We start from the raw sequence: 26,175 nt of genomic DNA, 5'->3' as shown, positions 1-26,175 counted from the left end.
TGCAGTTGTATAATTGTGCATCTGTTTGCAGCTATTTTCATGTGTGAGTGTAAACATAGAGTTGGGGTCGTGACCTGTAGCAGGTTAATCGGATTTAAAATGACAAGAGGCCCTAAAACATCCATCCATCCATCCATTTTCTTTCACCCTTGTCCCTCAGTAGGGTCGGGAGGGTTGCTGGTGCCGGCCCAAAAACATGTAATTCCGAAATGGGCAGAATAAAATTTCATTATATAAGAACAATTTTATGCTAAAAATGTAATGAGCATGTTTTGTATAGACCATAGACCTATTCTAACCTGCTTAACATTTTTGTGACCACATACATTGAACCTTACAATAACAGCAATGTGAAAATATTATTGTGTTGGTCAAATGAATTCAATTTTCATTTGTGTAGGACATAATTACACCAGTGTGAAAAGATGTAAAATATTATTATATTTTGAGAAGTAATATTAGAACACAGGGGAAAGTCTAACATTTTAACAGATAAATGGGTAGATATGTTCACAGATTCAGAACCGGACCTTTGAGGACATTCGTGATCTTGATCCAGCCTGAAATGAGTGAGAAACAACTTACCGTTACAAGAAAACAGTTTATCCACAGTCGTTGGTGGCTATGCTAAATAGCATTAGCATTCTGGACAGGCTTCGTACAAAGCAGAAGTGGAGCCTCCTGCACAACCAACAAGGATGCAGCAAGTTGTTTGTGGATGGAAAGTCATCGTAGCAGAGATAAAGGGGGGATGAACAGCGCCACATGGAGGTGATTGACAGCGCTAAGACCCGCCTCCTAGCTCTGATTGGTTGTTTCTTGGAGAAGGCAGAGGAGCTTGATTTTTTTTCACCAGATTTTTTTCCACAAAAACTTACAAAGTATTTTTGATCTAGTTTGTACTGCAAATGTCTTAATATATTTCAAATAAGACAAAACTAATTTACAAGTAACTTTTCAGAAAGCTATAAAATTTGCTTTAAATCATCAATTGCTTGATATGAATGAAAAAGCTTTTGTTCTACTTTCAGATTATTCCACTTATGGGAAAAAATTCTTGTGGCAATCTGCCTGTGGCTCCTATATCGCCCTCAAACGTTACTTCTAAGTTAATGTTGTCTTATCTCAAGTTGGATAAAATGTTTGCAGTTGAAACTAGACCAAAAATACTTTGTAAGATTTTGTGTTTTTGCAGTGCACAAGTTGAAACTGTCAACAGATTCAACAAAAGTGTAAATAATGTGTATAAAAGTTACGTACTGCAGCTTTAACGCTCATTCTGAATTATTTTGGAAGAAAATTAAGAATTAAACATTAACCAATAGGAAGAGGAATCCCACCTCCCACGTTATTTCAACCTTTGACCTACAATCTTCCCTTCTGTAAACAACAGCTGTGCAGTGACCACTGTCCACTGCAGCTGCTCAGATCAAACCAAAATTGAAAGTTGGTTAATGTAAACTCTTAGACGCCGTCCTGTTTGTCTCTGAAGCAGAAACTGCAGCTCCTTCCTTTCTTCACTTTCGCCTATCAGCTGCCACTTTGCCAAATATAAACCGAGTTTCTTGGCCGAGCGACAGGCTGACAAGGGGAGGAGTCCGGCCCGGTCGGTTCAGCTCAGGACAGACTGAAGGACAAACGAGCAGACAGGAGCGTTTGTAGTGAAACCTCGAGAGAACAAACCACCTGAAACGGTGAGTTTACTCAGGATTGTATCTGTTCGATCTTATTGGCTCAACTGTTGTCTAGATTACTTGCAAAGGGACCAGACACACTGTACCGAGTACTTTCTTCCAGTTTCTGGTGCAAATATCTTATCACACTTGGAACAAGACAAAACTAACTTGCAAGTAACTTTTCAGCAGGATAAAGGAGCTTTAAGTAAATAATTCCTTAATATTAATCTAGAAATGTGCTAGATTCACTGGCAGATTATTTTACAGTACAAAAATTCCCCATGTTTTCAGTGAAGTAATGATAATATTTAATCAATATTCAAGAATCACTGACTTAAACTAAGCTCCTATATCTTGTTTAAAAGTTACCTGAAAGTCAGTTTTGTTTTATTTTAAGTGTAATAAGATATTTGCACTAGAAACTGTACACAAATACCTGCTAAGATGTTGTGTTTTTGCAGTGAAAGTCCTGGTCCAATTAGTAGATAATTTTACTTATAACAGCACATTTTTCCCATGTTATAAGTGAAAAATATGCTGGTGGAACCAGCACTTTTTAATATTAAGTAATTATTTGCTGATAAAAACCTGCTATATCTTACTGAAAAATTACTTGTAAGTTAGTTTTGTCTTATTTCAAGCACACCAAAATATTTCCACAACTAGAAAGAGCACTTCATGAGATTTTGTGTTTTTGGTTGTGTACCAAAGCTGAAATGTTTAAATCAGTTAAAGTGTTTGTTATGTTTGAATTAACTGCTGGTTACAGTAGATTACTCAGCTGTGTGTCAAAGTTTTACTCCTACAGCAGAAAGTACCTGATTCCTTCCACACCTGCAGATGTCGCTGTCTCCGGTTGCCATGGCAGCGCGGCGAGCGCTCGCTGCTGCGTCACACTCGAGTCACGAGGGAGGTGAGCGAGTCTTCACTGACCTTTCAAACCAAACACAACCGCTGTCATGTTTCAAAACTGTCCTGGATAAACTGTTTGTAAAAGCACAGAAACGATTGGCTGAACATTAACAGACTTCCTACACTTTTCCCACAATAAAATTGAAACACTTTTCAAGGATTTTAAGGTCTAAAACCACAACTTAACTGAAAATGCCAGTTTAAATTCACTTTTTATCTTTGTCCATGTTATGTTTTTTTGTTTTCTGCCTCAGAGCTTTCTTTGACAGCATGACTCAATCAGGGAAAAAATGGCGCCCTGGCTCATTCTCCAGCAGGAACACTTTTCCTGCCATTGTTTTGGCATTTTGTGCCAGAGCGGGCGCCAAAACATTGGTGCCAAAACTTTTTTGTAGACAAAAAAGTAGGAGTAAATTTCTTCCAAAACACTCAGAAGTTTTTAGATTAATCTCAGACAATTTTTAGCAGAGAAATTGGAAATTTTGATCTTGAAAAGTCAAAAAAAATTCAAATAAATTTCTGAGTTCCAAAAGTTTAAAATTAGCAAAAGAAAAAGATGAAAATAAAAACCTGACAATTAGAAATTAACATCAAAATTTTCTAGAAAAAACTTGAAAATTTGAGTTTAAAAAAAGTCAAAAAATTTCTAAGACAAAAAAGACTGATACTTTCAAATGAATCTAAGAAATTTTCTATAAAATTAGAAATGTATATTATATAACATTTTCTAAAAAAAAAAAACTGAAATTTTTTAGATTAATCTGAGAAATTTTCTAGAAAAAAAATCTCAAGATGAAACTCTGGAAGTGTAACATGTCAAAATTTTGAAACTCAGAAATGTCAGTTTTTCTAGAAAATGTCTTAGATTGAACTCAAAATGTTTGTTTTTTTCAAGCATTTTTTTTTTACTTTAGAAACTCTGAAAATGTCCAAATATTTTATATCTCTCAAAGTTCTGAGATTTGCTCATTTTGTTCTCCATCTACTCTTATCCGTTTTACCTCTGTGTCGCATACGCAAACCCACTTTTTTCGCATTCGATCAATTTGTTTGTTTCCGCAGCAAAAACCTGGAAGATCCTGACCATCGTTGTGGCTTTCCCCGGCGTCGGCGTCTGCATGGCCAACGCCTTCATGAAGACGCAGGAACACTCCCATGACCACCCGGAATTTGTTCCGTATTCACACCTGCGCATCCGCACCAAGGCGAGTCTGCAAACAGTTTTCACGTTTAGATTTCCACTTAAAACAACAATAACCGTTTTATACTTATTGTCCATTTCCAGAGATTTCCGTGGGGCGATGGAAACCACACGCTGTTCCACAACTCTCACGCAAACGCTCTTCCTGAGGGTTACGAGGGCTCAGATCACTGATCGTTGTTATTGATTATCTGAGCCAACCTGCACGGCCAACAATAAAACAACTTCATCCTGGATTAAGCTGCTTCTGTAATAAAACGTGCATCAAGCATCAGATATCCATTATACTTCATATTGAAAATGATTTGTCGCATTTTGGAACCAAATGTCAGCCAGAAATACATATTTCTGAAACAGTTAATCTATTAATCGTAAATAATCAGATTCAATTAATTTAGTTTTTCTGGCATTTAGCAAATAGAAACAATTTTGGTAATTCTGACCTAAAATAAGAGAAATTTGGTCTGACTGAACTTGAAACAGCAAAAAAAAAAAAAGTCTTATGTCTTTTTTTAATATCTGGATTCAACTGCAAACGACGCTTCTCAAATTTAGGCTTTAAATCAACGTTGTGCAGTTTGAACATCAAGCAAGAATGTTTCCGCCAAAAATGTGAAAATTTCTGTTTGAAAAGTCAAACATTTGCAAGAAAAAAACATTTTGAGATCAATTTCAGAAATTTTCTAGAAAAAAAAAAAAACTTGGAAGATTTCAACAGAAATTTTCACGTTTTTTTTTCTCCAGAAATAGTTCTGAGATAAATCTCAACATTTGACGGTTTTTAAAAGCAAATTTTAAACTTTTCAAATTCAATTTTGTTTAGTTTTTTTCTAGACACCTGGAGACTTTTTGGCAGGAATTTGATGCCATAGCACTGAACATTTTATGAGGAAAAAAATCAACGACAGCAAAGTGATGTGACAATATATTTACATGGCACAGTTCAGATGCTTACATATTTTTTCCATTTAATATCTTTATATACAAAATAAACACCAAAGAAATGAATTTCAGAAAAAAAAAAAAGCATTTTAACAGATTTTCGTCAAACGGACATTCTTCTTTGATTACATTGAAATAAAAAATTAACGAATGCTTTGAAAAAGATGGAAATGAAGCACCGCTCGTTTATTTTATTTTATTTTCTGTGGTCAAAGTGAACCGGATTTCAGACTAAAGCCGCTGAAACGAGGCTCAGCAGGTCCCGCTTCAGAGTCTCCGTACAGTCGGCCTCCCTGGTCAGTCTGCGAAGGCAATCCGCAAACGGACCGGGTCGGTTCTGGAAGCCCAGCAGCACAGCGAGGCAGGCCCGGCCCAGAGCTGGGTAGCTGTAGCGCTGGGAGAACCAGTACAACTGGGGAAGCGACACCGCCAAACCAGTTAACGAGGCGGGTTGGTCCTCTTCTGATTTGGACCCAGGAAGGTTCGTGTTCTGGGCCGAACTTCCACTGAGTCCAGTGAACTCAACTCTTTCTTCCACTTTTTCAGGCAAACCGTTTAGTTTTTTGGTCGGTGCCGTCAGCTCGAGCTCCGACGTTGGATCAGAACTCTTCTGGTTGGGTTCGGATTTTACGATGTGGGTTTTGTTTGACTGATTGGGTCGATCGGACCAAGATTCGAGAAATGACAGAAAAACTTCCTCCAACTCCCTCTGGAGGTCGAGAACCAGAAACCTGGATGCGCCGACCATCGCCTCGCCTAACCGGGTTTTCTGGAAACCTCCAGCTGAAAGCGACTCGGCCCGTTCCAGTCCGTCCAGAACCAGCGAGTTTAAAGTCTGACATTCGCCTCCGGTTTCCGGGTCCGAACCGAAGCGACAGCCGTGAAGGTAATGCAGCGGCGGCAGCAGCATGCCTGCACTCACATCTTTGATAAGAATGGCTTCGTTCGCGTCGCACTGGGCTTCTTCTCCGAACCCGCCTCTCAGCAGAGCCCGGAAGTACTCAGAACCGGTTTCGGCCACGGCCTCCCGGTTGGCTGGGAACCGGGTCGCATCATCGAGCTCCAAAACCAGGTCAAAGTCCGAACTCCCGTACGGACAGGACGAGTCTTCGAGGCGAGGCTTCTTCAACAGCGGCGGGGAAGCTCCGGTAGCAGTCGGGTTTGGGTTCTTTTCTACCGGTTTGGGTTTAACGGAACCAGTCAGAGCAGAAAGGCATCCGAACAGGAGAGGGAAATACTGAGGCTGAGACGTCACGTCTGAGTCCGACTCTTCCTCTTCCTCATCATCATCAAATGCGCAATTCAGAGGTTTCAGCGCCGCAAGGAGGCCGCCACAATCCAGGAGAAGCTTCTTCAATAACGATTTGTTGCTGTTGGACAAAAATAAAGTTAAACGTCTCCTTAAAGGTGCAGTAACTTTTTAAAACATTTGTTGAAACTGTCGCCATGTTGAGGTAATATGTGAAAAGATCAAAAACAACCAATCAGGGCCAGGAGGAGGGTCTTAGCGCTGTCAATCAAACTCATGTACTTGCTGCTAAATGTGCTAATGACAGAGAAACATCGTACTATCACAGAAAATGGTGATTATTTTTTAGAATTTTAAGAATGAGCCAATTATCCCTTGATCTGAGCCGATCGAGGGATAATCGGCTGATTGCTGCATAAAGTGTTTTATTATAATTATAACTAATAATTATATGAATCATTAGTTTTAAATGTATTGCTGCTCGTTTTCTACTAGGAATAAGCAGCAATGAGAATGAGCTGTAGAGTGTCATTCTTATCCGATTAATCAGAATAATCGATTAATTGATTACTAAAATAATCGCTAATTTTATGTTTTAAAATGCTTCTTTCTCACATCCTAAAAAAAATCCCCCATTTGAAATGTGTAATGTCTAGTATATAAGCCAACTTTTATTTAACTTGCACAGATCAATACAATTGAGAAATTACAATTGATAAATATTCAAAAATATAATATGTTCTCTATAAGTTTTGCTGCATTTAGGAAATATAAAAAATTTTCATAATTCTAACAAAAAACAAGTTTAGTTTAACTTCAGAAACTGAGATAAAAATGTGTCTGTTATTTATTAAATGTATGAAAATATCTGGTTTCCACTGTAAAAGTTTCCAGATTTGGGTTTTATTGCACTTTATTATAAACCTCAGCAGTTTAAATATCACTTTCAAGGAAAAATAAATGCAAAATCAGCCAAAATAGAAGAAACTATGTGACAGGAAATTTACACAAATCAGAGACGGTTTAAATGAAAAAAGTTATTTCAGCTTCCCATGTTTTAAAAAACGAGGTACTCGCCTGGTGATGAATGGCAGAGACAGAGCGCAGTTCATCCTGTCTGACTCGGAACCGGACAGCATCACATGGGTCAGAACGCCAGAACCGAACCCGGACTCACACTGGACACGCAAATTATTCAGCAGCGCGTCGCCTACAGAGGCAGCAGGCAGAATAAATAAGGCTCAGTTCATGGAGATCCACTGATAATCTCTATTTTCATCATTTATTTAATGTGGAGCTGAAGAAAACAATTATTTTAGCAATCTATTATTCTGCTGATTTCTCATTTAGCCACTTAAAACTTTATATAATATTAAAAATATGTTAAAAATGCAAATAATTCAATTATTTTCCTAAATAAGAAACCGCTACAAAATCCTTTGGTTCACTCCTGCTCATTTGTAGCCAAGAATGAATATGCAGCTAAACATAATACTAAATAAATACTTAAATAAGCCTTTTCTGCTTCAGGCTAATCCGCTGACTTTGTTTCAATTAACCAATTAATGACTGGATAGCAAAAGGTTCTTAATAGGAGAATTTTACAGAACCAGGTGAAGCTTAAAGTATGTCAACAGTGGATTTATGGGTAGAAGATATTTACATACAAAGACAAAATGTTTATATTTTGTCTTTATTACTGATCTGAGAGTGTTTTCCTTTTACAAAATGGCCTTTTTTGAGTCTGTATGCTCCAGTTAATTAATCGATTACAAAATTAAATTAATTGACAATTCAGTTACAATAAAATATTTATTTTCCCATTTAAAAAAAATAGTTCATTTGTTATTTTCATCTTTTAATCAATTTCTAATACTGTATAAAAGGCTTAAGTAGTTTAAAAAAATGTGCAGAAGGTGCCAATTTTATGGATTAATCAAAAATAATCAATTAATTGCCAGAATAATGATTAATCATGAGAATAACTGATTAATCATCAAAAATAATCAATTAATTGCCAGAATAACGATTAATCGCCAGAATAACTGATTAATCATGAGAATAACTGATTAATCATCAAAAATAATCAATTAATTGCCAGAATAACGATTAATCGCCAGAATAACTGATTAATCATGAGAATAAGTGATTAATCATCAAAAATAATCAATTAATTGCCAGAATAACGATTAATCGCCAGAATAACTGATTAATCATGACAATAACTGATTAATCATCAAAAATAATTAATTAATAGCTAGAATATCTGATCAATCAATAGCTAAAACGATCATTTGTTGCGGCCCTCCTCCTCTTACCCAGCTGTTTCACTTTGGTTCTCACTCGGTCCGTCTGCCTTTGTCGTCCCTCCAACCCATCTTCATTTGAGCAGAGACGGTGGCGAATCAGCGCCACGGAACCGGTCCGGACCAGAGCCTGCAAGCAGCTCGGGTTGCAGCTCAAGCGGCAGAGCATGCGGAAGCACCTGCTGCTGGGGTCCTGGTGCTGGGTGAGGTAGCAGAGCAGGTCGGACATGACGGCCGAGCTGACCAGCGCCGCACTGGGGTCGCTGGCGTGCGAGAAGCGGGACAGCAGCAGCAGGATGGGCGACTCCGGCGTCCAGGGCTCGGGGTGGTAGGGGTGATGGTACGCGCCGCATCGGGGTACAGAAGGAGGGCTTTCCAAAGCGACTTTAGCCAAGAAAGCTGCTGAATGAGAGCGCCGCCGTTTCTGTGAAGAGAACTTTGATGGGGAGACGGGGGAGGAAGCAGCCAGAGTTTGGAGATCGGAGGAAGACGAGGAGGAGGAGGATGAAGAGGAGACAGGTGGCAGAGGTGGAGCTGATTTTTTGGAAGCAGAGCTTGATGAAGACGGGGTTTTAGGCGAAGGGCTGCAGTCTGGGTTTGGGGAAGAGGTTTGAAAGGAGGAAGATGAGGGGTGAAGCCCCCCCCATTCAGCATCAGCACAGGAGGAATCCAGCAGTTCTCCTTCAGACGAGATCAGCCCCTCAGAAAGCAACCAGGACCTGCGGGACGATTCAGGGGCAGCATTTTATTAGCATTACTACGACTTTAATGTCCAAATATTTTAACTTTATTCTCTAAACACAAAGACTTCATTCTCTTAATATTGGAAATTTATTGTCGTATTTTTACGACTTCTTTCTCATAATTGTATTTTTTCTTAGTATGACCCCAATTCTCCATCAGACTAAGAGGTTCCTGTTCATTATATTTTATAAATATGTCCAAATCTACTAATGTGAGAAAAATCATAATTTTCTGCTTATTCAGTCACTATTTAATGCATCTGACACACAAAATAATGTAAAGTTTAATGACTTTTTGTTCACCGTATTATGAAAGATTTGCCCATTATGTTATGAAAGACAGCCGGCTCTCGATACAAGAGAAAACTCAGGTTTCTAATAAAACAGCTGCTTATAAATCAACATTAACTTGTTAATCAGTTGCTGGTCTGACTGCTGATGTTTTCCGTACCTGAGGCTTAAGAAGCTGGAGGAGCCTTGTTCCCTCCCGGCCTCCTCCCTCCTGAATCCCTCAGGCGGGGGGAAGTCAAATGACTCCAAACAGGAAGAGGGCAGCAGCTCGTTGTGCGCCATGTTGGACGCTGCGTTCACGTCCGCCCTCTCCGCTGCGTGCTCCTCTCCCCTGGCGAGCTTCGCCAGCCGCGCCACCAGAACCGGAACCAGGCCCAGCTCCTGCAGCTGCTCCATCGCAGACTCATCAAAAACAAAGTCCACACAGGCCAGGATGGCGAACCTGGACAGCGGGTGATTCTGGTGGGACGACAGGAACGTCATCAGAACCTCCAAACCGCCGTTTTCTTTCACCTTGGCGCGGTTCACCGCCTCTTTGCAGCACAAGCATAAAGCCTTGAGGAAGACTCCAGATCTGAGCGGGTCCTTCTTCACCTCCTCTGTGAACCTCTGAATGACCCCCAGCGACCCCACCAGCGGCCGCAGGCAGCCCTGAGAGCAAACGTTAGCCAGCGTTTTCAGCGCTAGCTCTTCGAAATGTTCGCCAGACTCCCCCGTCGCCATTACACCAAGCTGCGACAAGACGCCGGAGCGGGAAACCTCCCTGGCGCATTCGACGCCGCAGCCCTTGGTCAGCTCATGGAGGGTCCGCAGGGCGGCGCGCCGCAGGCCGGGGGGGTATTCTGGGGCAATAAGAGGGGCGAGGGCAGATAGCGTCCCCTGGGTGAGCAGCGAGAGGCGGTTGGAGGGCGAGTCTGAGAGGTAGAGCAGCGCTCGAGCGGCGGACTGGGCGCATTCCAGTTTGGGAGAGGAGTCAGAGGGCGGAGCGACGGTGGGAGACGACGGAGCGGACGACACGCAGAGGAGGAGGAGCGGGACGCCACCTAGAGGTGACAATAAACTATTAGACATGTTTCATTCAGGCATCCTGGGGTGGATCAGTGACGGGCTGCAACTAGTAACTATTTGAATAAAAAAATTCACTGCAAAAACACAAAATCTTACCAAGTAATTTTACTCTTTTTCTAGTAGAAATACATTATTACATTTAAAATACGACAGAACTAACTTTCAAGTTTCTTTTCAGCAAGACAGTCGATTCTTTTAGGCAAGTAATTCCTTAATATTGATGAAAAAGTTCTAGTTCCATTGGCAGATAAATTTATTTTAAGAGAATTTCAACATGTTATAAGTGAAATAATCTCCCAATAAAACTACAATTTTTTAATCAATATTAAGTAATTATTTACCTATATTTTTCTGATAAGTTACTTTATAAGTGCCATTAGCACATTCAGCAGCAACTGCTAGAGTTTGATTGACAGTGCTAAGACCCTCCTGGTTTGACTGGGACCAGTTCATTTCTTCAAATGGAAATAGTAGCTCAGGGACATCCGTCAACAGACTGTCCAATACAAATGCACACCACACTTTTCAGATTGCTATGTTAAATTTTGACTATCTTTGAACAGGTCTGCACAGTATTACTGCTGTGAAAAGTTCAGCTTATAGTTTGCATATTGCTGTAAGAGCAACATGAATTTGTGACACTTAGAATTTAATAATAAACACTTTTTGATTGAATTCCAGTCATTCTTTTGCAATATTATCATTCCAAACAATACAAGTTGGTATATTGTGCAGCTCTGATACAAATCAAAAATATATATGAGAATTACTTTTGTTGTTTTATCACACAAACCCAAATAATACAAACATTTACACTGTGGGGTTATATATGGAATTATTAACCGTTTTAAAGCTTCAGAAAAATAGAAACGCTTTATAATTACCAGCAGAGTGGATGAGTGCAGAGCTCTCTGGATCCATAGCCAGGTTCCCTAAAGCCCTGGCCGCCCGGTTCTGGACCGTCTCCAGAGCCACATTTCTCTTCATTATGTCCACTATTAAAAATTAACAAAAAGATTTGTAGATTTATTACAAATCAATGACTGGGGTGGAAATTGCAACACACACACACACACAAAAAAACAACTAAGCAACATATAATGTAGAACAGGGGTTGTAAAAAACGTATGAACCCTCCATGTGAATAACAATTTGTTCTGGTGACTGGCAAAGTCAGCACATGTATTAACAAACACGTAGGCTACATGTCCATCAGATAAAAGCTACATTCGCTAAGCTAATTTCTTTAGTTCGGCAGTAAATATCACTGATATTTATCTTAGTATTACACAGAGGTGGATAAACTACTCAAAAATTGTGATTGACTAATAGTTGTAAGGAACTTATATTTTTTATAAGTTGGATAGGAACGAGGGGACAGCTGGTTCTAAGCTTGTGGCTTGTTTGTAGTTGTCATAGCAACTCCATAACAACTGCCCGCCAAGATGGCTGTCAGCTACAAAGTTCCTGGAAGTGTGATGTCAGATGAAAACCAGGTATACAGACTTCATGAAAATTTAGTTTATTGGTGAGCAGGTAAAACTACAAAAAAATAAAACAATAAAAATCATACTAAACTAACTTGTGCATTTTTGATTTAAGGAATTTTGTGGCCCGCCGGTAGTTTAGATTTTCCAGTTTTAGCCCAAAGCAAAAAGTTTGAACACAAATGCTCTACACTCACCTACAATGTTTATCCCTTCAAGCTTGCGCACCTAGAATGGAAAACATAAAATATTTTAATAAGAGTCAAAAAAATGAATAGGAATAAAGGCTTTCTGAGTGTGATCTCACCTCTAAGCGTGTCTCCAGCTCAGTGCAGCAGTTGGCCAGGATGCTGAGCGCCAGGTCCAAAACTTTCCTGGAGCACTCGGGATGTTTGAGCAGGTCCAGCAGGACTTTGACTCCACCTTTCCCCCTGAATCTGGCGATGCCTGCCTTGTCGCCCTTGATATGCTGCGTCCTGATGGCAACGAGGGCTCGCCACTGATGCATCTTTGACCGCTTGTCTGTGTCTTTGGATGGGACTGTGTGATGCTCAGCCCGTCCTGGTGAACCAGGTTCACAGAGGTGGGCCAGACACCAGGTCAATGAGGACTCTGGTGTCAATGTTTGGCCTTCTTTGGGGTTTATTCTCTGCAGCATCCCGTCACTTTTCACAGGTGATAAAGCCATGACTGATAAAACTGGCAGGTCACGCGATAACTTATCCAAACTTTGCCAGTGTTTGTTCAGCCAGAACACCGTTAGGCATCACAGGACACCACCAGTGAAGCAATAAGGCGCAAAATAACATCTTTCTTCACTTTTAACAATTGCAGAGTTGCTAATTAACTAGCAAAGCTCTTCAAAAAGCTTAAGGGGCTATGCACAAACTACAAATACCGATAAGACAATGGAAAGTTGCATCACCTGACGCCGCACTCCCTGATGGGAAACTGAGTCCCCACCCAAAGGTCCGCTCCATTTAAAAAAGGCCTGCCGCTTGAGAAGGCCTAGAAACCGCTATTCGACGTAATTGGTGTGTATCTGCAATACGTTATTTTTTAAAATTCAAATTGTAAAGAAAATGTTCTATTTTAGCAATGTTATGTTACCAGAGATCGAATATATTTTGTGGAAAAAAAAGTGCAATCGCCTTCGCTAGCCGCTAACGCCATCTTTAGCCAAACAACAAAACGGGGGCGGTCTCCGGAGTGGAACAGGGGCCGAAGAGGCGGGTCTGTGACCGAAATCTGGGATTTGTAGTTTCAGTTCTGATTTAATTCCACTCTTCTAACGGATACCCTCCTTTTATAAAAACTACATTGCCCATGGCAATACTATGCAGCAACTCCCGTGAAACAACCAAACGCATTTAGGGATTGTAGTTTGTTATGGCATTCTTTAAGGTTTAAAATACATATGAAGGACTACAAATCCCATATTACAAAAGATCGTCGTAAGAGCAATAGTTTATTGACGGGGAAAAAAAATCATCGATGCATCAGTAAAGGTTGTTAAATTCCGCGATAGAGACACTGTTGGTGAATGAAAACTTTAAATTTTATGTGGGAATTTAGATTAAAAAAAATATGGAAGTAATTGAGGCGATAGTGATACAAAATGCTAATGCGGACGGAAAGGAGTCGGCTGCGTCCAGCAGCGTGGGCAGCGATAGGATAAAAGCAGGTTAGTAACAGAGTTTGGAGTTAGACATGTTTGAATCAGTCATCGCATGATGCGAGGAGGCACTGATGAGTGCGCAACACACTCCCACTTCAAATATTATGTGAACCATGCATGTTATCATCAGACTGTATTTAAATAAGAGACTTTTTAATTCAACAAATTCACTTTTTTAGGTATATTTCGTCACATATAAAACAGCTTGGTCCGGTCTATTCGTTTTATTATTTTTGTTGGAAATCATTATTTATTGAGTATGAAATCTATCCTTAGGAAAAATAAGCTTCTTTATGCTTCTTTGTTGACATTATAGGGTTGCGGGAACACAGCGGTGCAAAATGTGGGTTTTCTCGCTATGCAAGGCATATGGGCGCTGCGCTAGAGGGGGCGCCAAAGCTATAGCAGAAAGTTATTTTAAGTTAGCATTTTCTGTGTTTAGCTGTTTGCGCACGTAAATAATATAATTAATAACAAATACAGGCCACTTATTTGCCTGCCTTGCGTCCTGTTACACATACACCACTGGGAACACATCCAGTACTACAACGGCCAATAGGATGGCCCAATTTGGGCCACTGTATATTTAAAAAAGGGTATATTTACATTAAAAAAATCAGAAATTTTAAGGTTGATCTAAGAAATTTTCTAGAAGAATCTTGGAAATTTCTGAGTTTGAAAAGTTGACACTTTGCTACAAAAACTTAAATATTCTGAGATTAATCTCAGAAATGTTCAAATTTTTTCTACAAAGTTTTATTAATATACTTTTAGTGATAACTGATATCTGCACTGGACAATATTGTAAATTTTAAAAAGGGAAAAAAATCAGATTTTGAGAAGTAGAAAATTTGCTAGAAAAAAACTCATCCATGATTTTGAAAGAAAAAAAATAGGAAATTCCTGGTTTTGAAAAGTTGAAAATTAACAAGGAAAAACTCCAAAATTTTGAGAATAATCTCAGAAATGTTCTAGAAATTGTTTTTTCTAAAAAAAAAAAAATACAAAAAAAATACAAAAAAAATTCTAGATTGTTTCTGAAATAATCTCAAAATTTTGGAGTTTTTCTCTAGAATTTTTTTTTGACTTTTCTAGTTAAGAAATTTCCTATTTTTTGGAAAAAATATATTTTTCCTAACACATTTTTACTTTTTTTTTTACTTGTTTTTCCTACAAAATTTCAGAGATTAACCTAAAAAATTCTGAGATTTTTCTTGCAAGTGTTTTACTTTTCAAACTCAGAAATGTCAGTTATTTTCTAGAAAATCTTTTTTTTTTTTAATCTCAGACACTTCTGAGATTTTTTTGCAGAAATGCACTCCTCCTAGTTTTTTCTTAAAACGGCCCTGATGCGCCGTCTTACAGTGGAGATATCAACTGTCACTAAAATTATGTTGCATATTTTTTGTATTGCAGAATTCATCTGGACACTGCAAGCCACATGGCACCTGGTCAACACCCGGCTGGAAATGGATCAAGCGTTTGACCAGCCAGTGTGCAAGAAGAAGAAGCTGTGGGAAGTGGTAGCAGACAAGGTAAACACCAACCTGAGGGAGTCAGGGGTCACGGACATCACTGTTAAGGCCTACGAATGCGACCTCAAGTGGAGAAACATGCTGGCCACCTACAGGAAGAACACAGACCGGGCCCGGCGATTGGGCGTGGCCAGTGTCCACTGGGAGTTCTTCAAAGCCATGCATGAGGTTCTGGGTAAGAGCCGGGAGGAGATTGAAGCCCAGCGCCAGGCCAAGCTCAGCGGAACCAGAGTGGGAAAGGCCATCGCCAGCAAGAGGTTCACGCCGATCCTCCCCACGCCGCCCGCAGCAGCCGCTGCCATCACCAACCGGCCCCCGCAGGACGTCCTGCAGCTCTACATGGAGCTGCAGGAGAGGAAGCTGAACATGTGGGCTCAGCAGAAAGTGCTGGAGGAGAGGAAGATCGAGGCCATTAACAACCTGGCCCAGGCTATCTCCAGTCTGGCTCAGACCAACAACCCACAGACGTCAAAGGACGGACATTAGTTCAAAACTCATCAGAGGAAAACCTCACTTTTGTTGTGTTACTGTAGCAAACTGACAATATAAAACTCAAAGCTTTTGTTTATGGTGCAAAACCGACTGTCTGCAAAGTTTCAGTTAAGTTTATTTGTAAAGCGGATTTGAGCAGCGAGGCAGTTCAAAGTGCTTTACATCATAAAAAAACTAAAATATAAAGTAACAAAAGACTCAATACAGTCAACAAATTGACAAAAATGGAAACAAACATTACATTTTGATAATCAAAATCATCAATGCACATCAAATATGTTAGTGTTTCGTTTTTTACGGTTCAAAAGCAACTGAGAGGTAAGTTTTTAGTCTAGATTAACGTCACTGGAGGATGCTCCTGCAACTGCCTGATAACTCGGCTGTAAGCCGTCTGTTTTCTTTTCTACGTGTCTCAAAGTTATTTATTTTTCTACTTGAATATGAGTTACATTTGGTGTCTGAATATGAAAGAACACAAAAGATCCACCAAAGAAAAGGTGAACATGATTTTTATACGTAATCAGAATTATTCCTGTAACACCCGTCATGTTAACATTTTATGTTTGTAGAGCTGCTACTATCTACAGAAATAAATACTATTATAAAGGTGTCTGCATTATCATCAGAGGTGGGTAGACTCCCAAAAATATGCAAGTATGAGTAGCACTACTTTAACATATTTTTACTCAGGTAAAAAAAAAAGTAGTTGTCCAAGAAATTACTCAAATAAAAGAAAGAGTTTGGTAAAATGGCGACTCAAATACACAATGTAGTATTTTAAAATTACATAATCAGGTGGACCAGAATATAACGTTATGTGGAAATATTGGTATTTTAACGATCAAAATAAAAATAATTAATATAAGATAATGAATCCATGCAAAAGAATGAATTTTCCAAATCGAGTTCTTTCAGCACAAAACTAATAAAACTTGAACAAAAACTGTGTTGGTAATTATTTTTTGCCGTAATATTCTGTTGTACAACTCACAGAAGACATGATTGAAATAAAAGCCACTTTTTGAGAATATCTAATGTCATTTGTAATTTCTTTTTAAGAAAAGAAGCGAGAAAAAACGGATGTTATGAAAAAATCGGACATTTTATTTTTAAGCCATATTTGTTACCGTCCTGTCACGTGACTCCAGAGTTAATTACTCCGCGACAATAAATCGGCGACAGCATCCCGTCTCTGAACTCCCTCCTCATCTTCCTCCCCGTCCTGCTCCTCTTCCTCCTCTGCGGTTCGGATATTCTCCATTTCAGAGTCCAGTTCTTGTCCCGTCCGCAGGAACACGTTGTGCAACACGCAGGCGGTCAGAACGACGGTTCTGGCCCGGTCGTAGTTTCCGATGTCCAGATAGCTGAGCCGTTTAAATCTGGCCTTCAAACTGCCAACGGCCAAAACCAGGATCCGACAATGGTCCGCCAAGGTTCGGTTGAAGACTTCCTGTTTTGGTCCGCAGCTTCCGGTGTAAGGGGTGAGAATCAGTGCCGATAGAGGGTATCCGGTTCTGGCTACAAGGCAGGAACCGGGTGGCATCAGCTGAGGGTTCTGTTTGAGTCGGTCTGCCAGTATCCGGCCGCGGTCCGAATCGGAGCCGTTACTGACTCTGCAGTGCAGGAACTGGCCTCGACGGCTGCAGACCAGCTCCAGGTGGAACCAGCGGTCCGGATGGGCCGCCATCTTGATCCTCTTCTCCGCAGGTCCCAGCCTCTCCAGGTCATGTTTTCCCGCAGGCAGGCGGATGGGAATCTGTGTGTGTCCCAAAACTCCCAGGACCTGAGGAAGACTACGGCCTTCATCCTGCTGATTATCCACCTTCAGACCGGAAAATGGGAAAAGTGCCTCTGCAGCCTCTTCTCCTGGAAAACACACACTTATTAAAACATTGATGCTCCAACATCATCCGAAAATGTACATAAACATTTATTTTTATCTCAGTTTTCTTACATATGTAAAGTTATGTATGTAAGTTGTGCTAATGTAGAAGTTGTGTCAGATATATTTTCATCCAGTTGATGATTAATCGATTACTAAGTTCGCTGATCTGTATTTCAATAATCAATTCATCACAATCGTTTCAAAACTGTGTGTGGGTGTATATATAAAATTTGGCAAATTCTTTTGCAGATTTTTCATTTAAGCACAATATTACAAATACATAAAAAATAAAAATAAGTACTTCTATTCTTTTTTTAAAATAAGAAAATAAACATTTTATTGCATAAGATGCAATAATGCATTATTCCTTATAGCAAGGGAAGCTAAACAAAAAAAAGTACTTCTAACATCAACATGAAAAACTCAGGTTGATCTGTTGATGAATCGTTTAATAACTGGACAGCAAAAGGTGCTTAAAAAGAGAATTTATGTTACAGAATTTGAATTTGGAGAAGCTAAAACTGCAACATGAGGAGTTCTGGGTAGAAATGATTAAAAATGAAGGCGTCTTTTGTTATCTGCTTTATTAAATACATGATGTCTGATATCTGTTGAAAGTCTGGCAAACGGTCATTTTGTTGACCTTGTGTACTCCAGTTAACGATTGATCGATTAATTGACGGCTCTCTCAATACTCAGTCAGCCCTAGGAACGTACCGAGCGGCCATCTGATTTGCTCGTCCGCTAGCGCGCTGATCCGCTCGCAGAAAGAGAAGAAGGTCCTGTGGATGTTTCCTTTCTCCAGCTGGAAGCGGCGGGACATGGAGCGGTAGCTGACCCGTTCAGACAGCAGGGACAGAGACAGGAGGACAGAGTGGGACAGAGACAAGCGAGCGCGTCCAGCCAGTCGAGACCCGGATGTGGAGCTTTGAAGCAGCTCTGAAATGTACTGGAAGCAAAATAAATGTAACTGTGTTTGATATTCTGCGGACTTTATAAAGAGTCAGATGGAATTTATCCACTATATTCTAGATAAAATGTGTATTTCATCCAATTTGCTGCAAATCTGAGGTTAATTCAAAGTTAAACACCAAATATAAGTTTAAATATATAGACATTAGTTTTTTCTTATTTCAAGATATTTGAACTAGAAAGTCGACTAAAATTACATGGTATCATTTAGTGTTTTTGCAGTGTATTTATCAAGTAAAATCAGAATTGGGTAGAGTAGCCAAAAATTGTACTCAAGCAAGAATACCACTACTGCAACATATTTTTTCTCAAGTAAATGTAAAAAGTAGTCATCCAAGAAACTACTCAAGAAAGAGTAAAAAAGTATTTCAGATTAACAATCACTTAAAAACAACATATTCAGACGGACCAAAATATAGAGTTAAGTTGGAATTTTGGTATTTTAAGGACGAAAATGACACTAATTCATTAAAGTAACAAAAAATAACTAAATCTGGCAAACGGACATTTTTCCAAATCTGTTTATTTCAGTAAAAATCTTATAAAACTTGAACAAAAATTGCATGTTTGGTGAATATTATAATCACCGTGACTGCTTCACTGTCCGCTGTTTCCTGCTGGTTCTCGGATGCTATCGCTCTCTTGTCGGTCGGACCAGTCAACCCGGCCGCTGTGGGTGAACCCCGGGGTCCAGGGCTCGGGTTGCCCCGCAGTAACCGCAGGTAAACGGCGGGAGAAGGCGGCGGCGCTTCGAGTCTCCCCACCAGCTCGGACTCCAGGATCTCCTCCACCGCCTGGTCCAGCCGGAGCTCCAGCTCCCCGGCTGACAGGGGCTGCCATTCCCGCTCCATCATGTCCAGAACCGCTCGGCCCGCAGATAAAACATGCTGCCTGAAATCCATCTGAGCTCCTGGAGAAACATAACCCGGTTCGGTTATCCGAACAGCGCAGAAACAACGCTTTTATCTAGCGGAAGTATGCTAACTACTAAGCTAATGTTTGATGCCTTCACGGACTGTCGGAAATTTCAAAAGGAACGCTGAAAAACAGACATCGGAAAAATATTAGGAAAGTTTATTTAACTATTCGGCTATTACTAGGTATTTCATACATTAACACACAATAAAAACTCAATAATAAAGCTAAGCTAAATATTTTGTGTCGGACATAAATATTTAGTTTGAAAAATAAACATTTGGAATTAAATATTTAGCTTACACAAACATTTATTTGGGAACTAAATATTTAGCTTCTTAAATAAACATTTAATTTGTAATCTAAATTAAGCTTGTGAATGAAATATTTAATTTGGAATTATGATATTTAGAAATATATGAATAACACATTTGTTTTTGCTCTTTAAATCTTTGGCTGTATCAGAAAGTAGGCGTTTACAATCTATACATGATTTTGGCTAGGTCAGCACATGTACTATGTTGAATTATTTCTGCATTGTTTCCTTTATAAAGTGGTAGCACAGCACTAGCTGCGTTTCCATTAACCATAAAATTGCTCAAATTGAAATTACGAAAATAAATGTACAACCATTTAAAAAAATCAAAAAAATCTAGTTTTAAGATCAAATCTTTTAGCGCCAGGATGACGTGGGTTTTCAGCCGTATCATAATATCAAAGTATTTCGCAAAACTGCAATGGAAAACCTTTTTTCGGATGTTACTACTGGCGGAAACGACGAAGGAAACCGCATCAGGAAGTAGTAGGATGACGTTTTTACGTTTTTTTCCCCACACTGTGCAGCCTGAATAAGATGCCGATGTCACGCCTGATATGGAGTAAAATGGCTAAACTACATCCGTGGATTGCCATGATTTTTAACGACTTATCTCTGAACAAGCTTATTCACGTGATTAAAATTACATTTATTACATGATAGCACCGCAATTGCAAAATTGTATATTTTCTACATTAGCGCAATATAAATAAATATTTGCACACATTTGTAATGGAAACGCAGTTATTGTTACACTACAGGAGGAAGGTTCTTGGTTCAAATCCCAGTTTGATGTCTTTCTGCATAAAGTTTGCATGCTCTCTGTCATCCATTACCCAGATTATTTTTAAGATCACAGCTTATCCATTAATGTAAAACAAAATACCACAATGCACAGAGATGAAAAACAATTGTTTTAATGTTAAATCAGTTACAAGTGCAACTCTGGTCATGTCCACCTGTTTTAACAGCCTGAATTTGCAAACATGCCAACAAAATGTGCTAAAACGGTTTCATTCCACTACTCAAGGGTCAGATTTCCTTTCTTTGAGATAAAAAGGACCATCGATATAATTTGAGGTTTGAATCTGCAAATATATTAGCTAAATTTAGGGGAACCTGCAGCGATTAGTAAACTTTAGTGGAGTGATATGACGGCCATTCAAGATGTTTTATATCTCTAAAGTGTTTAAAATCTTCAAAAGTTTGACAGTAAAACAAAGGTCCATCAACAGTTTCAGTATCTTCTGATGAAAACATTAACTACTGATTGGTACAGAGTAATAAAAACCAGTGGATCTCTTTTTATTTTAGAGTGTTCAGAAGTTTTTGAAATACAAACGGTAACTTAGAAATTCATACACTCCCTTTTATGGTTGCAACACATCCAGGCAAAAGACAAAAAACAAAACAAAAAACCTACTTTCGGTTTAATAAAGAAACACGCAAACACAAAACACTAAAAAAAAGCCACACTTAATCAATTAAAACTCTTTAGCCAGCAAAACAAAGACAGTGAGCAAGGCAGCTTTCACCTTCCTCCAAATAGACTAGAATTCATTAAATAAGAGGTACGATTCTTGGCATCAGCCGTCACTAATCCCAAGATGGCCGACAGTGTTGTGACAGGTCCGTCAGGTTTCTCTGCAGGGTATCTTGTGAAACTGTTTTTCTAACATGCCCTCGTTAATTTCAACACAAATAAACCACTTTAATCTCCCCTTAAATTTAAGGGAAATCTCTAATTATTTATGCCTCGTTTGAGAATTGTTGTCAGGAAAATGTCATTCGGTGAGGCATCGCTTCCCAGAATTGGACCCCACCCTCCGCCCCGATGCCCTCCCTCCGGCCCGCTCTGTGGACCGGTTGTTGTTTTATGGCTCCGTCCTTCACTGCACCGCCTGCTCGTTGGCTGTGCTTCCAGAGTCCTGAGGCTTCATGACGTCAGGAAGCTCCGGCGGAGTGGAGAACGACTCGATGCTCAGCGGCTCAAACGAATCATCTGGGAGAAGAAACGGAGACGGGAAGAGAGATGTGAGAAAAAGAAAAAAAATCACCTGCAGACGAACCTGAAAGGCTTAAACATAAAATCAGATTTCTTTCATAACAGATCAGATTTTAATCCATTTTTCTCACTTTCTTTTCTACAAATATAAATGACAGAAAATGTGAAAAAGTGACAAAATGTTACTAGGCAATTTTCATTTTTCTAGTTTCTAGTTCAAATATCTTAGTGCAGTTGGAAGAAGACAAAGCAAACTTACAAGTAACTTTTCATCTTATTTCAAGTGAATAATTCCTTAATATTGATGTAAAAGTACCAGATATTTCAGCTGAAATCAAATGGAAATGTTTGAGTGTCCCAATAAGTCTGTAGCCATTTTTTTTTTATTTCATTATTGTGCAAATTAGAATTACGAAAATAAATTTGCTTCCTGGAAACACGCAACTTTTTTTTAAATAAAAAGTTTTAGCAGTAGGATGAGGTGAATTTTCAACTGCATCAAAATTTGTGTATTTGTTACTACTGACAGAGATGACAAAGAAGATGACAGGAAGTAGGAGGAGGAGGATTTTATTGTTGAAGTAAACAAACTTATTTGTGTGTGATTTCAATTGCATTTTTAATTAAACGGAAACACAGCAATTGCAACATTATGGGTTTTTTTCCGACATTAGCGCAATATTGACAAAGCTTCGCGAGCATTTGTAATGGAAACGCAGCTACTGGTAGGTTATTTCACTCACAAGACATTTTACCCCTGTTAGAAGTTAAATAATCTGCCAGTGGAACCAGTACTTTCTAATCTATATTCAATAATTCTTCACTTAAAACAAGCTCTTTGATCTTGTTGAAAAGTTACCTGCAAGTCAGTTTTGTCTTATTTCCAGTGAGCTAAAGTGTTTTTGCAGTGCTTCTTTGAGTTTGACAACTCAAAGGGTTAAGTTGTCTATTTCAGAGCCAGGCTACAAGAATTGTCCTGTAATTATGAGAAAAATAATTACAATGTTAGCAGAATAAAAACATATTTTACCAGAAAAACATGTTAAAATTAAGAGAAGATGATGTTTTAATGAGAAACAAAGTTGTAAAGATCAATCCATGTGGTTTTCTTTGAAATGTACTTGTTTGCTCAATCGTTTCCAATTTCTGCTACTGGTAATAATTTGACGCTTATGTTTTAAAAGAGAAAGTATTTATCAGAAAACTTGTACCAAAGTATATCTTCACAGCATTGATCGTTTTAATATTTTGTGTCAGAGTCTAATAAAATTTCACCTTATTCTTGTAATTAAAAGAAAATCATAGCCTGGTCCTAATATTTTGTCGTAGAGTTAACCTAAATTAAAAGCTCAAATAAATCTAAACTGTGAAACACACTTATCAAACAAGATGGCAGCCAATCTGAACTGAGGAAGCCCTTAGCCCAGTGGTTCTTAACCTGGGTTCGATCAAAACCCAGGGGTTCGGTGAGCCGGTCTCAGGGGTTCGGCGGAGCCTCTGCCGCGGAGATAAAGACACACCTGTGTAAAGTCGTGATGACGCCCCGCTTTGCCATCACTTACTGCAGAGGATCACGTTACATTGCTGAGCCAGTCAGAGCTGCGGAGGAGCCCTGATTGAAGGAGCTCCACTCAGCATGGTTTTGAACTTTTGTCTTTTAATTACTTCAGCAAAGCTCAGTTTTTACCACATTCTATAGTCTAAATCTGCTCCTTAGTCGCATCTTTTCGGGGTTGGTACTGCCTCTAGTGGCATGGGGGTGGTAACACAGCTAATATAATGACATTACTAAATCAGAATACTGCAAAGTATTTTGTGTGTCGGGGTGGGGGGGTGGGGGGGGTTGGAATAAGAAGGGTTCAGTGAATGCGCATATGCAACTGGGGGGTTCGGTGCCTCAAAAAAGGTTAAGAACCACTGCCTTAGCCTGTAGTTTGGTGAAAAAAACAAATCTCAATTTCCCAAAAATTAATATCCTCAAAAAGCAAAAATTCCAGCTGTGGCTCAGAGTGAAAAATGAACGAATGTTTCCGAGCAGACAGAGCGACTCACCGCTGAGACGAAACGCTAACCCCACTGTGGCGGGAGCCTGAGGTCGGGCCGTTTGATTTGTGAAGCCACAATTTCCAAGACTCTGATTGTCGCTAAGCACAACATCATCCTGAAGGACAAGAGCAAAAACAACCTTTAACTTTACAATCCAGAGTTAATAAAAACGGCCTAAAATCCTTTACAACATTTTAAATGAAACACTATCCAGCAGGTGAAGGAAGCTGGTTGTTTTTCTTGAGGCTGAATACTTCTGGTAAGAACATCCCACATTGTTCCGTTTGTATTTTTACAGTATTTGCTTCCCGTTTCTTGTCTTTTTCGCTCCCTCCAGTTTATGACTCGTTCAGACTTGTTCACTGACATCTGCTCTTGTAATTGGCGCCATAGATTTGGTCATTTCAGCACATTTTCCTCAAACACTTCAGTAATAACGTCGTAAAGCTGTCCAACTGACATAAGATGTAAAAGAATTCACTGACTGTCAACAACAACGCAAAATATATATAACTTGTTAGAATCTGATTGCTCTTCTCTTCATCTTCACCAACAAAAAAACTAAATATTTTCACCTTTCAAAATGAGAAAGACATATTTCAAGAAATAATAATAAAAAAGGGAATCCAGAAAGAAGAAATGCTAGATTTTAAATCATAGCAAAAATAAACATTTGGCATGTGCAGATTTTTTTAAACACCATTGGACAGCAGCCCATTTTGTTTTATAACTGCTGCTAAAACTAAAAAACATTGCTTAATATTCACATCAATAGATGTAATATGAGCGTTTTTAGGGATAATATTTCACCTTGAAAAGCATTTGATCTTCAGGAGGCCTCTTTAAAATGCCTTGAACAATGCGCTTCAGTTCATAGACTGTGGTCGACTCTTTGGCATCTGTGAAGATGGTTGTCTTGTTGCGTCGGATCATTAAAAACACATCCTAAAAACGGAGCAAAGTAAAGCAGAAGTTAGAGAAAAGGGAGTTTTGAACTCTTAATAGTGGCTGAACAGCAGATAAAACTTGAACCAGATAAAGAATTTGTAATAAATATAAAGTTAAAAGTCACCCTGTACTCTACAAAATATGTTTAAAAATATTTTTCAAAGCTCTTTAGTGACTTTAGAGCAGTTTAGGTTACCAGCCAAGTCACACCTGGAACAGGTTGCAGGTCCAGTTGTACATGTTCTATTAAAAATATGCATTGAAATCTTTTTTTTTTTGTGGGTATTTTTTTTAACATGTTGCAAACTTTGTTTCAGAGACTCTATAATGAATTCTGAATATTTCAGTCCAGGTTAGGCTTGTCCAAATTCAATTCATTTAAAAATACTTTATTAATCCTTGAGTGACATTAAATGTTACAGTTTTTGATGTGTGCTTAACTGCCACAAAAGTATTAAAATTAACACTTTTTTTCAATTGCGTTAGTTATGTTACGTCCATTTAAAAACCTAAACTATTTTCAAATCATCTCGATTTATTGTCATCATGCCTATATCTATGTCTTATTCTAACAAAAGTTAAACTGTACTTTTAGGGATACTTGCTCAATGTGAAATGATTCAGTTCAGGTTTGACCAATTTAAGTGACGTAAAATTTGAACTGGAGTTGATCAACGATTGTCTATCGATCATTAGAGCAGTGGAATCTAAACCCAACAATGCTTCTGTTGGGTTTATCACGATCAAACTGTTTAGCTGCGATAGTGTTACCCTATGCTAGTCATTTAACCAAATATTACGTTTTACTTCACGTCCCTATTATCCTAAACTACCAGGTTATAAACACACATGATGTTTGAGCTCTTCTAGCCTTAAATTATCTCTTCAAACAAGATTCTCAGCACCACTTCAACATAAATAGCCGTTAACGTTAGCCGAGCTACTTAGCTTCCTCGTCCTAATTTGGCAAATAGATTAAAAATACGTTTCTTGTTTAACTAGACATTATAAGTACCTCATAGTTAGGATATCTGTTCTTTGTCAGAATAAACTGTCGCTGAGTTTACTTTAAACCAGACAACTATAATCAGCTCCGTACAGCTGGTGTGTTGACGTTATTTAGCGGAAGCTAGCCGCTGTTAGCACGGGTTAGCTGAACAAAGACATCGGCTTTTAGATGGAGGCACGATGTTAAACGTGTCTTAACCGCAGATAAACAAACCGTTAACCGCTCAGAGAAGGGTTTGCTGACTAAAACAAGTACGGTTTAGCGAATATATAGGGCGTTACATAGTGTGAACTGAGTCTGTTTTCCACACTCACCATTTCTTGCGGTTGGCTGCACACTAAAAAAAAAAAACTCCACTCTGCACAACGACAGCCGTGATGTCACGGTGAGGTGCAATACCGGACGTCTACCAGAAGATGGCGGTGTTGTAAGACAGTAAAAGTGTACACTGCCTGCTGACGTCATTGCTTCTGATCAATTTAGGATTAGCGAGTGACAA

General features: G+C 39.1%; 5 protein-coding genes and 1 long non-coding RNA gene across 11 annotated transcripts; 3 read left to right on the top strand and 3 right to left on the bottom strand.

The window, feature by feature from the left end:
• Positions 1–1,381: 1,381 nt before the first annotated feature.
• On the top strand, positions 1,382–4,063 carry cox6a2 (cytochrome c oxidase subunit 6A2). 4 transcript variants are annotated; one of them, XM_081610263.1, is made up of 4 exons: positions 1,382–1,694; positions 2,488–2,589; positions 3,651–3,793; positions 3,874–4,063. In XM_081610263.1, exons 2-4 carry the CDS (start codon positions 2,517–2,519, stop codon positions 3,961–3,963), a joined length of 306 nt encoding a protein of 101 aa, XP_081466389.1. In that variant the 5' UTR covers positions 1,382–1,694; positions 2,488–2,516; the 3' UTR covers positions 3,964–4,063. The 4 variants fall into 4 exon arrangements, with proteins under 4 accessions (XP_081466389.1, XP_008414574.1, XP_008414572.1 ...); XM_008416352.3 differs by having other exon boundaries at positions 2,485–2,589; XM_008416350.3 differs by having other exon boundaries at positions 1,383–1,694; positions 2,471–2,589.
• Positions 4,064–4,702: 639 nt separating this feature from the next.
• armc5 (armadillo repeat containing 5) lies at positions 4,703–12,778 on the bottom strand. The gene is made up of 7 exons (XM_008416345.3): positions 12,183–12,778; positions 12,073–12,103; positions 11,273–11,383; positions 9,481–10,363; positions 8,299–9,005; positions 7,058–7,190; positions 4,703–6,101 (listed from the first exon to the last, which is right to left on the bottom strand). Exons 1-7 carry the CDS (start codon positions 12,561–12,563, stop codon positions 4,958–4,960), a joined length of 3,390 nt encoding a protein of 1,129 aa, XP_008414567.2. The 5' UTR covers positions 12,564–12,778; the 3' UTR covers positions 4,703–4,957.
• A 17-nt stretch (positions 12,779–12,795) lies between these two features.
• On the top strand, positions 12,796–16,190 carry LOC103468945 (uncharacterized). Of its 2 annotated transcripts, none has more exons than XM_008416348.3 (2): positions 12,796–12,909; positions 14,970–16,190. In XM_008416348.3, exon 2 carries the CDS (start codon positions 15,023–15,025, stop codon positions 15,572–15,574), a length of 552 nt encoding a protein of 183 aa, XP_008414570.2. In that variant the 5' UTR covers positions 12,796–12,909; positions 14,970–15,022; the 3' UTR covers positions 15,575–16,190. The 2 variants fall into 2 exon arrangements, with proteins under 2 accessions (XP_008414570.2, XP_008414569.2); XM_008416347.3 differs by lacking the exon at positions 12,796–12,909 and adding an exon at positions 13,174–13,559.
• LOC103468943 (uncharacterized) lies at positions 15,679–19,472 on the bottom strand. Its single transcript, XM_008416344.3, has 3 exons — positions 19,025–19,472; positions 18,183–18,414; positions 15,679–17,446 (listed from the first exon to the last, which is right to left on the bottom strand). Exons 1-3 carry the CDS (start codon positions 19,337–19,339, stop codon positions 16,731–16,733), a joined length of 1,263 nt encoding a protein of 420 aa, XP_008414566.2. The 5' UTR covers positions 19,340–19,472; the 3' UTR covers positions 15,679–16,730.
• On the top strand, positions 17,408–18,445 carry LOC145552616 (uncharacterized). Its single transcript, XR_014088733.1, has 2 exons — positions 17,408–17,498; positions 18,165–18,445. It is a non-coding gene; the product is annotated as an uncharacterized LOC145552616 (long non-coding RNA).
• A 1,097-nt stretch (positions 19,473–20,569) lies between the features above and the next one.
• On the bottom strand, positions 20,570–26,135 carry elob (elongin B). Of its 2 annotated transcripts, none has more exons than XM_008416342.3 (4): positions 25,991–26,135; positions 24,530–24,664; positions 23,726–23,834; positions 20,570–21,670 (listed from the first exon to the last, which is right to left on the bottom strand). In XM_008416342.3, exons 1-4 carry the CDS (start codon positions 25,991–25,993, stop codon positions 21,558–21,560), a joined length of 360 nt encoding a protein of 119 aa, XP_008414564.1. In that variant the 5' UTR covers positions 25,994–26,135; the 3' UTR covers positions 20,570–21,557. The 2 variants fall into 2 exon arrangements, with proteins under 2 accessions (XP_008414564.1, XP_008414565.1); XM_008416343.3 differs by lacking the exon at positions 25,991–26,135 and adding an exon at positions 25,683–25,936.
• Positions 26,136–26,175: the final 40 nt, after the last annotated feature.

The sequence above is a fragment of the Poecilia reticulata genome, chromosome 8 (genome assembly GCF_904066995.2).
Source record: "Poecilia reticulata chromosome 8, P_reticulata-male-v2, whole genome shotgun sequence".
NCBI lineage: Eukaryota > Metazoa > Chordata > Actinopteri > Cyprinodontiformes > Poeciliidae > Poecilia > Poecilia reticulata.
The sequence above is the reverse complement of the archived record's forward strand: the minus strand, read 5'-3'. Positions and strand labels throughout refer to the sequence as shown.